Source organism: Hemibagrus wyckioides, linkage group LG17 (assembly GCF_019097595.1).
Source record: "Hemibagrus wyckioides isolate EC202008001 linkage group LG17, SWU_Hwy_1.0, whole genome shotgun sequence".
NCBI lineage: Eukaryota > Metazoa > Chordata > Actinopteri > Siluriformes > Bagridae > Hemibagrus > Hemibagrus wyckioides.
This window is the reverse complement of record NC_080726.1, coordinates 10,318,525-10,332,699: the sequence shown is the minus strand read 5'-3', so window position 1 is coordinate 10,332,699 and position 14,175 is coordinate 10,318,525. Positions and strand designations below refer to the sequence as shown.

General features: G+C 39.3%; 2 protein-coding genes across 2 annotated transcripts; both read left to right on the top strand.

The window, feature by feature from the left end:
• Window positions 1-553: 553 nt before the first annotated feature.
• si:ch211-261a10.5 (potassium channel subfamily K member 13) lies at window positions 554-2,857 on the top strand. The gene is made up of 2 exons (XM_058414324.1): window positions 554-914; window positions 1,905-2,857. The coding sequence occupies exons 1-2, from the start codon at window positions 554-556 to the stop codon at window positions 2,855-2,857; spliced, it is 1,314 nt and encodes a 437-aa protein (XP_058270307.1).
• Window positions 2,858-4,635: 1,778 nt separating this feature from the next.
• calm3a (calmodulin 3a (phosphorylase kinase, delta)) lies at window positions 4,636-12,818 on the top strand. Its single transcript, XM_058414291.1, has 6 exons — window positions 4,636-4,826; window positions 8,812-8,842; window positions 9,167-9,310; window positions 9,467-9,573; window positions 9,836-9,971; window positions 11,399-12,818. Exons 1-6 carry the CDS (start codon window positions 4,824-4,826, stop codon window positions 11,425-11,427), a joined length of 450 nt encoding a protein of 149 aa, XP_058270274.1. The 5' UTR covers window positions 4,636-4,823; the 3' UTR covers window positions 11,428-12,818.
• Window positions 12,819-14,175: the final 1,357 nt, after the last annotated feature.

Here is a 14,175-nt window from a genome sequence, read left to right as displayed (position 1 = left end):
TAAGGAGAGAGTTACACTGTGGTAAATGCAGTCAGTCTGTTGAAAGATGTCAACCCTAACCCAGGCCTAACCAATTTGTGGCAATGCTTGCGACAATACATTTGTTCATTGTAAGCAAGTATTTGTGAATGGTTGTGATGTTTTTGTGATCTCTAAGATGATCTCTAACTCAAAAATAGTTAATGTTGGGCAGAGAAACACCTTCACAAAACTCATGTACTAGCCTTGGTTGAGCAGACCTCAGCATAATATTGTAACCTGCAATATAACTGTAAAATAAACCTCATAAACCATGGATAGCTGAGGTTAATTATGGGGTGGTAAGACTAATAAACGTCATTTATGTACATAAGCACTGTAGCAAGTGTTGCACAGCTGCATCTGAGTAGTAGCTTTGTGACTTTCTGTTATTCACACTATATTTCTAACAAGTAATGACAAATACAGAGCCATGATTTGACTTTAGAACTGAGGGAGGTCCAGGAAATGAAATATCATTTCCACAGCTTTTGATCTTTCATCTTGTAATCAGTAATTGAGCTATAATTGTGCAATGATTGTGCACACACCAAAGTTCAGCAGGGACAGCAGCCCCTGTTGTTGTGGGTGGCCTTGGGTTAATATAGACATTGCTTGTATAGTGTTACTGGGATCAGTCCTAGTCCTGTACATGTTCTTTGGGGCTGCTGTCTTCTCGGCCTTGGAGAGACCATCGGAGATTGTAGCACACAAGATATGGGAAAAGAAAATAGATGACTTTGCGCAGGAGCACAGCGTGAGTCTGCAGGACCTACGTGTGCTGCTGAAGGACTATGAGGAGGCTAATAATGCTGGGGTTTGGGTGCAAGGTGAGAGAACTTTCTGGAACTTTCCTGGAGCCTTGTGCTTTGTGGCAACTGTTATATCCACCATCGGTAAGTAATAGTACATTGTACATATTCATTCATATAATTTATTGGAGCCTATGAAAACAAAGCAACGTCCTATGAAATTATCTCTTTTTTTAATAGTCCCTACAAATGTCTTAGTCCCAACAAATGTCATTACTATAATTACACTTTTAAAATTATATAAAAATATTATTACAAAATGTTTACTGAGCAAAACATTTGTGTGAATAAATTATGTATAAGTATTATGATTATACATATTTAAACTAAACTGACTGTTTTGAGATGTCTTTAATAGTGTTTAATTCATTTAATCACCCTCCTGTACTATAATAGAGTTTGCCAAATATATAATAGTTCCTCAAGTCAAGATTTATGACATGATAGGCTATTAAAGCAGTGCTTTTTGGTTACACTGCTTCATATTGATTTCTTTCATATAATTCCAGTTTTATTTGCCCTTCATCTTGTTGCTAAGGCTGTGAACCAGGGCTATAAGATTCCTTGTTTAAAGACAGTTTATGTGCTGTAGGTAAATAATCTTTCTACTACGGATTAAGAAAGGTTATGTGTTGTTTACAGTGAACTTCACAGCTGATCCTTTCTGTAAGGGAAACAATTTGTTATACAGTTGCATACAATCTCTAAACCTTTACCCAAAGGGACAAAATGAACTTTTTAAAAAATTTTGTGTGGGTGTGGTTGATCAGGTCACTGTCTGTATAGAAATTCACAAGTTTTCTTTGTTTAATCGTAAAACATGCATGTAGGTGGATTGGCTAGGTGAGATTGCCCCTAGATGTGAATGTGTGTGCAAGAATGGACCTAGTGTAAATGCTCTGCTTCAACACTTAATCATTATTTATAGGAATATGTTAGTACTGTAATGCTTCTTATGCTTGATATTTTGTGGGAAAATCCCTTCTGCACCACCAGAAAGTAACATATAAATCAAAAGATTCATTTGTTCAGATTTCTGATTATTGATTATCGATTACTTGATTATGTTTTTAGGATATGGAATGGCTGCACCTTCCACCACTTTTGGGAAGATCTTCCTCATTTTATATGGGCTGATAGGATGTGCAGCAGCCATCCTCTTGTTCAACCTCTTTCTGGAACGTGTCGTCACTCTTATAGCATATGTGCTGAGTAGATGCCATGAGCGCAAATTGTGGCACAGTAGGCAGAGAGCTGGATCTTCTCATCACACCACGCAACCTAGTGGCACAGCAAGTGGGCAGGGGGGTTGGAAGCCTTCTGTTTACATTGTAGCACTAATTTTGGTGGCAGTTTGGTTTCTGGTAGCATTTGCTGCATCAGGATTCTACTCTGCTGTAGAAGGTTGGAGCTACCTGGAATCGATGTATTTCTGCTTTGTGACCTTCACCACTACGGGCTTCGGGGATATGGTGAGCGGACAACGAGAGCACTATGAAGCAAACTGTTTTTACCAGATTGCCAACATCTTAGTAATCTTTCTTGGTGTCTGCTGTACCTATTCTCTCTTTAACCTCATTGCTATCATGATCAAAGCAATGTTGAACTGGATCTTGGGCAAGGTGCTGTGTTTGAATTGCTGTTCAGGGACTAGTTCTAAGAAACACCAGCCTGTTCAGCTCTGCTGCACTTGCTTCATGTGTCCTAAAGTTGAAGAATCTTATCCTCGACAGCTTCCAATCGCTGCCGGCTGTTTCAGCCAACACTGGAGCTGCCATGTGGTAAAGCGCAGCACAGAGAAATGCAGATGTGCTGGTTCTGCATTACAGACTGTGTGCCAAAGTGAGGTGCAAGTCACAGAAAAAAATGTTATCTGGCAGCACAAGGTGTCAATGGATCATGTTACAGAAAATTCACATCATGTGACCAGTGGCTGTCAACGCTGTCAACATAAAAGTCTACCTGAGGTGATGGGAGGGATAGCCATGTTAAATAACTACCTGCAAGAGACAAGCCGTAGTAGCTAATCAGCTACTTCTCCAATTAGAGGACATTCAACTATGACAAAATGCCATGAAGCATATGGCAAAATCATCAGGGCTCATAGTTCTGATTGAAGAGGACTGTTATAGTTTTTGTTTCATCTTTTCCAGTGTCTTGTAGATAGTATATTGGACAGATAATTTGGCTCAGCGGTCTGTTTTGCATTTCTGCATGAACCGCTTTCTAACCAGCAGTGACATGGCCATAACATAAAGTTCAAACAGTTTAATCTTGTTCATTCAGTCCTAATTATATCTATGCTGAATGTGGAGAAGTGTTGACACAAGAACCTAAAAGAGAGACGATAAAATATATATTATTTAAAGTATATAATATCTAATATTAGTTATAGTGGAACTCCACAGCTGATTTAATGATATGAATTATAAATAGTGCACGTAAATGGTACTTATCTTAGTAAATGGACCTTGATGTCAATGCTTTTATAGATGACTGTACTAAAGTTGTAGCATAATTGTGTGTGTGGGAGAGAGAGAGAGAGAGAGAGACAGAGAGAGAGAGAGAGAGAGAGAGAGAGAATCCTCTGTGCTTGACCGCTGAACTAAGTAAATGAACTAGGACTGAGCTAGGCTAGGATAAAGTTATTAATGAATGAATGAATAAATGAATGAATGAATGCTGCTTAGTCCTCTTTTCTGATAAATGTAGGAGTAAAGACATAAACATGGAGGAGTGTCTAAATTAGAGAAGATAAACTATATATTATTTAAAATACATTATATAATGTCTAATATTAATTATAGTGGAACTCCACAGCTAAGTATAGTTTAGTTTTTATTGCACCTTAAGTATAGTTTAGTTTTTTATCTCTGTGTTTAGCTCTATGTTTGTCTGTGTCACTGTACTTTGTCGGTGTTATGTGTAGCACCTCTGGTCTAGGAGGAACGTTGTTTCACTTCACTGTGTACTGCATCAGCTATATATGGTTGAAGTGACAATAAAGCTTCTATGACTTTTGACTCTTTTTTTACTTTGATTTAATGATTTGAATTAGAAATGGTACATGTAAATGTAGTTTGGTGTGTGTGTGTGTGTGTGACAGAGAGAGAGAGAGAGAGAATCCTCTGCACATGACTGCTGTCTTATGTAAATGAACTAGGACTGTGAACCTAGTTCACTCCAGATTCACTGACCAGGATAAACAAAGGTATTAATGAATGAATGAATGAATGAATGAATGAATGAATTCTGCTTCGTTCTCTTTTCTGATAAATGTAGAAGGTGTAGACACAAAAAGGAGGAGTGTCTAAAACAGGAAAGATAAACTATATATCATTTAAAGTATATTATCTAATATCTAATATTAATTATAGTGGAATTGCACAGCTGATTTAATTATTTGAGTTAGAAATGGTACATGTAAATGTAGTTTGGTGTGTGTGTGTGTGACAGAGAGAGAGAGAGAGAGAGAGAGAGAGAGAGAGAGAAAGAGAGAGAGAATCCTCTGCACATGACTGCTGTCTTATGTAAATGAACTAGGACTGTGAACTAGGCTTCACTGACCAGGATAAAGTTATTAACGAATGAATGGATGAATGAATGAATGGATGAATGCTACATAGTCCTCTTTTCTGATATTATGCAAAGATGTTAAAAATACAAAGCATGCAACAAAACTGCTACTACAACGAATACTTATTATTATTATTATTATTATTATTATTATCTTGAAGGTTGTCTCGTGCTAATGAATTACGTCATTCAGCGGAGGGATACGGTGTGAAAGAGGGCGGATCACCCCCTCCTCCCGGTTTGCGGTTCGACGGCGGAGTAGTAGGTTTTCACCTCAGTTTCCGGTCCAATATTTCAAGACGTTAAGGTTACCAAGCGCTCTGGTTAATAAAGCTGACCGGATAGAGCTTCCTATTTCAGTCTGAGAAAACCCGGCTCTCAGTTTTACTGCGGATTTCCTGCAAATCACCCGTCAAAATGGTGAGTAAGAGTAAAATGCGGCTCTTCTGCAAACTGTCTGACTAAAATGAAGGAAGGTCTTGCAACAATCCGGGCTGAACGCGAAGAGCAGCACAGTGACCGAGCTACAGCTGTGTGTCAAAACGCGCTAATTGTTACTGAGTGTTATATTTCTGTAGCGCGTCCATGATGAGCTGCTTAAGCTACGCACACAGAATTTGAATATGGCTGCTGTGGACACCCGCTTCAGACGACATCTTAGTGAGGAAGACGATAGTTAACCTAGACGTCTTTATCATTATTATTACTGCTAGTGTCTCTGGCGAACGCTTAGATTAGCTTTTTTTTTGACGTGCTGTGAGCGCTCGTTGCCTTTAGGAGAAGAGGAGTGGGCGGATTAATAACAGGTGGTACAAAAATAACTTCCTCAGTTTAGGTAGCAAAAGCCTGGCTGTAACATACAGCAACAAAAATGTGCGCGAGGCAAATTGGCTTTCTATTCGTCTTTCTAGAAAATTCCACCGGTCTGCCTTTGGCTAGGCTAGGCTAGGCTAGGCTATACTGCGCTGGCTAATTTCACCACGCGCAGTTCTGACTGAATAAATCTTGCTGTTCTGTAAAGGTAACTGCCAGGTTAAAGTTAGTTAACAGCTAGTCTAAAGTGCAGCACAGCACTCGTAATAGCTTTAGAAACTGCAGACACACAAGTGTGCATTAAGCTAGCTGCCAGCTCGCGACACTCCTCCTCCTCCTCCTCCTCCTCCTTCTTCTTCTTCTTCCTCCCTCCCCCTCCCTTCCCTCTGCATTGAACCAAATCATCTGCAGCACTCTGACACTGGATCTGCAGTGTAGAGGAATAAAAAAAAAAACTCAGCAGATATGCCTTTTAAGGACTGAAGTGATTAGGCATTGCATGAGTTAAACTCATTATAAATGGACTTTATTTGCAGTATTGCCCCTAAACAAGATGTTCACAATGTAATGGACACTCAGGTCTGTCCCATCAAACCTAGCCATTATAGTCTACACACTTGCTTACATCATAGGTCTTTCCATCTTTTAGAGAATCTGTCGTGTAGTGTCATGGAAGGCAGTTCATCAGTATATCAGTCATTTTTTAGCTCGTCACTTCCACTTTTCTTTTTTTTTTGGCTGAGTCATCCTGTACAGTCTTGTGTCTGTTTCATTTAATGCTTTCAGGAATTGTTTGTCCAGCTTTTTAGCAGCAAATATGGTTTGTTGGTCTGTTTTTGGCTTTAATTTGGTGCACTGTATCCTTTTACAGCCCTCCCTTGTTTTAGATAAAACCAATTGGAGTTTATTTGTTTTGAACAGAGTGGAATTTTTAAGTAAAAGTTTGCCCTTTTTGGGGGATGCTCAATGTCAGACTGATCAAAAGCACTATTCTGGGTTTATATGCCATTAAGGCATCTCCATCATTAAGAGCATGTGATATCATTTCATGTACTATTTCGGATTCCTCCCCGGCGGTGACCCCTGAGGCTGTCTGTTACTGACGGCCGATCTCGGCTGAATGTGTATGGTATAACTCCAAACACACGTGGCGTCTGACTGCCTAGGATACACTATATTGCCAAAAGTTTTGGGACACCCCTCTAAATCAGTGAATTCAGGGGTTGGGTTTGGCTCCTCAGTTCAACTGAAAGAAACTCTTAATGCTTCAGCATACCAAGACATTTTGGACAATTTCATGCCGTATTCCATTTCGTATCTAGAGGAATGGTCAAAAATTCCCATAAACGCACTCCTAAACCTTTTGGAAAGCTGTCCCAGAAGAAATGAAGCTGTTATAGCGGCAAAGGGCAGGCTAACTCCATATTAAATTTGTGTGCATGTAAAGTTAGGCGTCCCAAAACGTTTGGCAATATGGTGTATCATCCTTTTTGTATAGTTATGGGTGAAGGTGGTGGTGAGAGAACATCTATCTATCTATCTATCTATCTATCTATCTATCTATCTATCTATCTATCTATCTATCTATCTATCTATCTATCTATCTATCTATCTATCTATCTATCTATCTATCTATCTATCTATCTATGCATGCCAAATAATACTTAGCTGTTCTCTGTATTTAGCTAGTTCATTAAGTTACAGGTTAGTATGTTTTCTTTTAGTGTATCTCAAAAACTGTTGGCTGTTCTGGGAATTAGTCAAGCACTTAAACATGCTGTCACTCTTAACATCCTGTTTGAAAAAAGGAAATACACTTTATAGCATAAAGTATGGGGACACCTGACTATCACACCCCCTGGACCTTCTACAAACTGTTGCCACAGTGCAGAACAACACAATCCTCTGCAATGTATTTGCATGCTGAACAATTAACATTTCCTGCACAAAGTGAGCTCCATGAAGACATGGTTTGTCAAGGTTGGAGTGGAAGAACTCAAGTGTCCTGCACAGAGCTCTTACCTTTACCCCACTGACCACCACTGTGGTGATCTGAAACATATTCGGTACACCAGGCCTCCTTGTCTGACATCAGTTCCTGGCTTCACTACTGCTCTTGTGGGTGAATGAGCACAAATCTGCTCACACAGGTGTGTTGGTCTTGTGTCCACATACATTTGGCTATGTATATTACATACAGGATCAAATCACAGCTTTCAGATTTTGTCCTTCACAAGACACAACATACAATAGCTGATGAGAATTTGTATCAAACTGCCTCTCTATCTTAAAATGGTGGTTTGGGTGTTGCTTCAGTTGAAGATGGATGAATGAAGATGAATGTCAGTTCTTGGCATTGGGATTGGTTGAAATGATCATGTTGCTTCTTATTTTTTAAGTTTCACAATGGCAGCAAAAGGAATTTTATGGCCAGCAGATGAGTCATAATATCAAATTTAATATGAATTTGTCTGTGTATACAGAGAAGGTGTGAAAGCACCCTTCTGGATGTGCTAGACGTTTACAATAGACACTTTATAGCTATGTATATTTGAAGACTATTGTTCCATTTTGTGGATCTTCATAGTGTAGATGCTACAAATGTTTGGTCAGTTCATTGCATGCAGATTAAATGCCGTGTGTGGAAGAGCACCATCATCTGATACGACACTGTTTGTGGCATGTGAGACAGGTGTGCCGTTTTACTTGGTGGCTTTTCAGCTGCCGTTGATTTTAAACTGGCTAGCCATGATGCAAAAAAAAAAAAAAAAAAGTGCAAAATGACCAGAGCTAATTATGATAATTCCATGCTGCCGGGTACATTTGAGTTCACGGTCTACATCTGCAATACAGGCACATTATGCTGGAATGCAAGTCTGAGACCTGCAGGATTCGGTCGTTAAGATGCTGTTTATAGTCTTTGATCAACATCTGGCTTGTTTAAGGCAACAGATAAACAGTTGCAAAGATGTTATTTCCTGTTTACCCACTAACCTTTGCTGTGCACATGCACAGTAAACATCCATATTCCTTTTCTAAGCTATATTACTTAAATCTTCATAGCTTTGTAAAAAGATAATAGAATGTAAATTTGGATCTGTCATGTGTTCAGTCATATCTGATTGTGTTTTTTTTTTTTTTTGCATGATTTTGTTTCTCTAGAAGATGATGTCAGTTATTTCTACCATAGATACCCTTTATTTGCCCTTCTGTAGAGCACACTAGCAAAAACAAAAGTCACTTCTTTTGGAATAGCACAAAGAAGCAGTCAGTAGTGTCTAGATGATGAATAAGAATATGATGTTGCTTTGGGCTGAAACATAGAAGTGTGTAACTAAGTAAAGCACCGAGTGAAGCCACCCAATTTTAGCAGCTGATTAATGAACTGTCATAGAGAAGTGCTATAATTTTATGTGTGCTACATTGGTGACCCTTTTAGTGGCACTCGCTAATTATACTCAGAGTGGCTATTTCTAGCTGGAGAGAATTTATACGTGTCCTTCATTACACTCTAAGTTGTATATGTGTGGGAGTTCGGCACAACTGGAGTCTTGGTAATGACAGTGCATTTATCATTTTCTCATTGCTACAGGCAGATCAGCTGACTGAGGAACAGATTGCAGGTGAGTAGATGGTTTTTATGTCCTCACATGACTAATATTGTTGCTTTGCTCAAAAAAAACCCCTGTTCTCCCTGAACACACACAAACATCAAGTACACTGCCCTGCATTGGAATTATTGATGTCTTTCATAACAATAATTGCATAAAACAAATATTAAAACACAATAATTAAAATTTTAGTCTAACATAAATGTGTTAAAGAAATGTTATTACTTTTTATTTGTTTCTTGAAACCCTGTTGCTTTTATTGCTGTGTTTGTGTAAATATGAGGCTGTACACAATTTGTTTGGTACTGGGACTAAACACTTGATCTAATCCACCAGAGTTCAAAGAGGCCTTTTCCCTCTTCGACAAAGATGGTGATGGCACCATCACCACCAAAGAATTGGGAACTGTGATGCGCTCACTTGGTCAGAACCCCACAGAGGCCGAGCTGCAGGACATGATCAATGAGGTCGATGCTGATGGTGAGACTGCAGTACAACAGTTTCTATAGTACAGCTGCTTACATGCTGACTTTCGTAAGCTAGCAATCTCTAGTGTCTGCCAGTTTTATACAGAAAATATTTATAACTTCTTGAGATTTGCTTTAGTGATGACGACCAAGTATGGTTTTTCCTTAGGCAATGGAACAATAGACTTTCCAGAATTTCTGACCATGATGGCCAGGAAAATGAAGGATACGGACAGTGAAGAGGAGATTCGAGAAGCCTTCAGAGTCTTTGACAAAGTGTGTACATGCCATGAGCTAAAAGCCTGATTTAACTCACCAAACTAGTAAATGCCTTATTGTACTTTACTATAGTCTTATCTCTTGGCATTACATTAGTTCGTGGCAATATTTGAGAGGAATATCACTAAACAAATTAAAGCGTCACCTTTTTATATTTTTATTTATTTACTTGGAACAAACAATTGAAGCGAGATTTCTTTGACCTTGGATGTAATTGTGATTGGATTTGCTTAATCTTCTACAATCCCATGTCTCCTAGGATGGAAATGGCTACATTAGTGCAGCTGAACTGCGTCATGTCATGACTAACCTTGGCGAGAAGCTGACAGACGAGGAAGTGGATGAGATGATTCGAGAGGCTGACATTGATGGTGATGGGCAGGTGAATTATGAAGGTAAGCTGGCTGTCTCTGGTACACAGAGATTCAGTGTCTCATGCAGGACTGCAGTAATCTTTTTTTGTTGTTTACAGTGAGCATCAGTGTATATTTATGAGAGAGTGAGAGAGATGACACAGACCTGTGTGCATCAAATCAGAATTTAACTTTACCAACAGTTGTGCAGTTGTTTAACAGCAGACTTGCTTCTCATCATAAGGTTGCCTAGATAGCTTCTTATGTACATGTGAACACATGCTGAGGCAGGCATGCAGTGGCAGATGATACAGTATTTGCAATAAATACCACTGTTGTACAGCCATCTTTTATAATTCTTCTATCATGGTGAACTTAAACAAGCTCCCTACTACTGAATCTTGATTTGAGCAGTTGGCAGACATTATGCTTGGCGATCAGATTAATCAAAGCCACAGAGTTTATGCTAAAATTGATGTTGGCAGCTACAGCAATAACTCACTTAAGCTTACTGGAATCACAAGCTTCTCAACAGTCAGGAAACAGCCTACAGCATGACTGCAAACACCACAGAGAGAAACGTGTCTCAGTGACAGAAACACCGACTCCATCTGCTGGGCACAAAACTTTTCTAAAGAAAAAAGAAAAGTGGGGCCATATCAGAGAGTGTGTGTGAGGGAGATTATCGTTGATGCTTCCATTACTAGCTTGGAAACAGTGTGGTTTCACTGGGGCACAGAGGGCTATTGAGGGGAGTGATGTATGTACCTAGTAGCGATAGCTCTGGTTTGAGAACAGGTTGGTTCTGATTGTGGTTCTCCATGATGTCCTCATTCACCTCATTTACCCTCTATATGTGTTTTCATACTGCACTGCTGATTCTTCCCACATTGCCCAATATTTAGCCACTAAGCCACAGAGTATATCTCATGGTCAAAAGATGACCGCCAAGATTTTGATTACTACTAATGCTTTTACCTACGCTTGGAACACTGTGGTGTCTTCCTCTCAGAGAAGATCTCCCAGCTCAAAAGGGCAAACCCTCGGCCAGGTCAGCTGTGCCTGTAGGCTTGGCCCTCCAGAACAAATGGTGAACTGAGGACTGTGACTTATCAGTTCAAGGCATACTGTTTGACCACAAGAGCCCTTAGCAAACAAATCTTGCATGACCTTCTTAGCTTCCATCTGCTCCACAACCCAGTCAGATTCCTTGACTTGTATTTGTTTAATACAGATTGAATTCATTTTCATTAAAGTTATGTGCAAGATGTGTATCTTCATTGTTGATCTGTATGATAATAGAACAAAATCTGATTATCTGGCTACTTGTACTAGTAAAATAATTTATCATCACAGATGTATGAACCCTTCTGATTATATAACATTTGTGGAGACATCTATGTGAAAATTCTTAACTGATCACACAACTAATCTGTTCCATTTTTCTGTATTTTTTTTTTTTTTTGCAGAGTTTGTGCAAATGATGACTGCAAAGTGAAAGATGTTTTCCATTCTGTCTCTCTTTTACATTGCTTGTCCTACTAAGATCACTTCGTCTTTAGAAAATAAACGATCAGAAGTTTACTTCAGTGAAAAGTCAAAATTTACAGACACCAACAGAAATAAATAAAACTAGTGTAATTTTGTTGAGGAAAAATTGCAGCGTAGTCCCAACAGATGTGAATGGACCAAGCTTAACTGCATGAGCCATTTTGGAGCAGATGTCTTTATATCTGCCACAATTTGAAGACCGTGGGGCTCAAAAATGAAATGACATACATGTGTAGGCTGTGGTGAACGTTTCTCTTCACAAAAAACAAAAAAAAATGTTTAACTGAATTAAATGTGGTAAAAGAAATGCTGCATTCAATTAGAGAACAATTGCATGCGCCCTTTGTGGTGAAGTCATGCTTCGACTCTATCTCTGCTGCTCTGTTCCAGTCTCAAAATTGAAAGGTAGCACAACTGGATGTTTATACACAGATACTGTATTATACATCATAATGTGTACAAAAACATCTTCAAATTATGTATCGCTGAAGTTTGATGGCTACTGAGCTGAATTTTCATGTTGGCCAGCAGCTAGATTTGACAGGTTTCGTCTCTTTTTGTAACGGGCTGTTGTGTGTGCGGGCTAAAAACTTTACACAGGCACTGATGTATAAAGTACATGGACTAAAAGAACTGAAAATGGGTTGACTAACGTAAATGGTGTGACTGAAAATGTGGAGATTAGTCATCAATGCTATTTATCAGTGTTGAGCTTTTTAAGCGTATCGTTTCCCACCGTGCTCGTCTGGTGAACTTTGCATCGCCTGTTGTTGTAATAGCATGATCTGTGTGTTTGTTTTAATCACAGTTTTGAGATGTGCCATATACTCTTAAACCACAGTCTTCTCTCAAAACAACTTAGTCACTTAGGACATATATAAAACTGCTAAATATGTACACACCCACTTATATTTGCATTTTGGTGTTGAAACAAAAAGTATGTTCATTTACAGCCGGAGATGCCACTCCTTTAACTAGTCGTTTGTCTCTTGCTTTTGTGGGTTCGTCAGAGCTTCTCGTTCAGTCTCTAAATCTCATCTGCGCTTTGCTTGCAGTATGACTGAAGAAAAAAAAAAAACAGGGTCCATTAGAGCTGGACAAAAGGTGGTTTAGTTTCACTTATACTAAGTAATGTTGGCTTTTGGAGGTCTTTATTATTCCAGTGATCTTGCTGTGGGCGATGCAGAACTGTACCGTTCTACTCCGATCGGTCTCTTTTAATGGTTTTTGTCCAGATGTACAAATGATAGAGGATCAAGGATTCAACATGTGAAAAGTGTATGAATAATATGCACAATATATATAAATGTTTTCCAATAAAAATAAATGTATACTTTATGCTTGCATTCATGTTTTCACTGTCTCTTTTCTCCTTCTTGGTTCAAGCATGCAAGTTACTTTCTTTGTCTGGATTGTCTCCATTTCTAAACTGTACTATTCACTACAGAGCAGTGATAAATGAAAAGCTCAGACTATTGACAAGACACTTGTGTATGTGAAGCCAAATGTGACAAAAGATGGCTTCCTCTTTACAGTTCAGTGTAACTGTCTGCAGAGGGGAATTAAGCTTAGATTTTCTTTTTTTGTCATTTAACCAAATGGCATAAATTAAAAAAAAAAAAAAAAAGATATACACACACACACTACTCACAAAAAGTTAAGATTTCAGGATGCACCTAAAATGCACTATAACCTTTACAGGTGAATTTAATTTGACCTTTTCTACACTTTTGAATGTACATGTCCAACTATTCAGTGTTTCAGTACTTTTTGCATAACTTGCTGTTCTCTAACTGTTTTGCCTAATCGACCAATAAATTTTCTGGTTCAATTAAAATTGGTATTTAAACAGTCCTCTTCATCATGCTGTTCACATTTTGACATCATGAGACCAAGACGACACCTAACTATTGATCAACAGTACCTCACCATTGTGAGGCTTCAAACAGGATGTTCTCAGAGGGAAGTGACCACTGAGCATAGTGTGTCACAGAATGTCATCAGCAGGTTGTGACCGATACAGAGAGACTGGAAGAGTCACAGAAAGGCAGAGAAATGGACGTCCTTTGGCCACATCCCACATTGATGACCACTACATTGTGAACAGTGCCCTGCGGAACCGGATGATGAATGCCACTCAACTCCAGGCACATTTAAGGGAGGTGAGAGGCACCCAAGTGTCACATCAGACCATTCGAACCTGTTTACATCAGCGTGGTCTGGTGTACAGTCTGGGCAGGTGTGTCTACTCAATACAGAACTGCCCTACATCTTGTGAATGGTACAGTGACAAGCCAATACTACCTGAATAACATCTTTAATCCAGTCATTGTGTCCCTGCATGAACAACACAGGCCTAATTTCATCTTCATGGACGACAAAGCTCCAGCTCATCGAGGTCGCATCATTAGGGAACGGCTGCTGGAGGCTGTGGTACCTCAAATGGAGTGGCCTGCACTTTCTCCAGACCTGAATCCCATAGAAAACCTATGGGATCAGCTGAGTCGCTGTGTAGAGGCTCGTAACCCTGCACCCCAGAACCTCAATGACCTGAGGGCCGCCCTTCAAGAAGAGTGGAATGCCATGCCTCAGCAGACAAGAAGTCGACTCGTGAACAGCATGAGACGTCGTTGTCAAGCTGTAATTGATGGTCAAGGGCACATGACAAATTATTGAGACATTGACATTTTTTGTT

What these genes read in the sequence shown, in the direction of transcription:
- calm3a (XM_058414291.1), top strand. An exon ending in CCTTCAGAGTCTTTGACAAA is followed by an intron (nt 9,574 to 9,835) that starts GTGTGTACATGC and finishes CATGTCTCCTAG; the next exon opens with GATGGAAATGGCTACATTAG. An exon ending in TGGGCAGGTGAATTATGAAG is followed by an intron (nt 9,972 to 11,398) that starts GTAAGCTGGCTG and finishes TTTTTTTTGCAG; the next exon opens with AGTTTGTGCAAATGATGACT.
- si:ch211-261a10.5 (XM_058414324.1), top strand. Translation starts at nt 554, where the DNA reads ATGATTGTGCACACACCAAAGTTCAGCAGGGACAGCAGCCCCTGTTGT. An exon ending in AACTGTTATATCCACCATCG is followed by an intron (nt 915 to 1,904) that starts GTAAGTAATAGT and finishes TTATGTTTTTAG; the next exon opens with GATATGGAATGGCTGCACCT.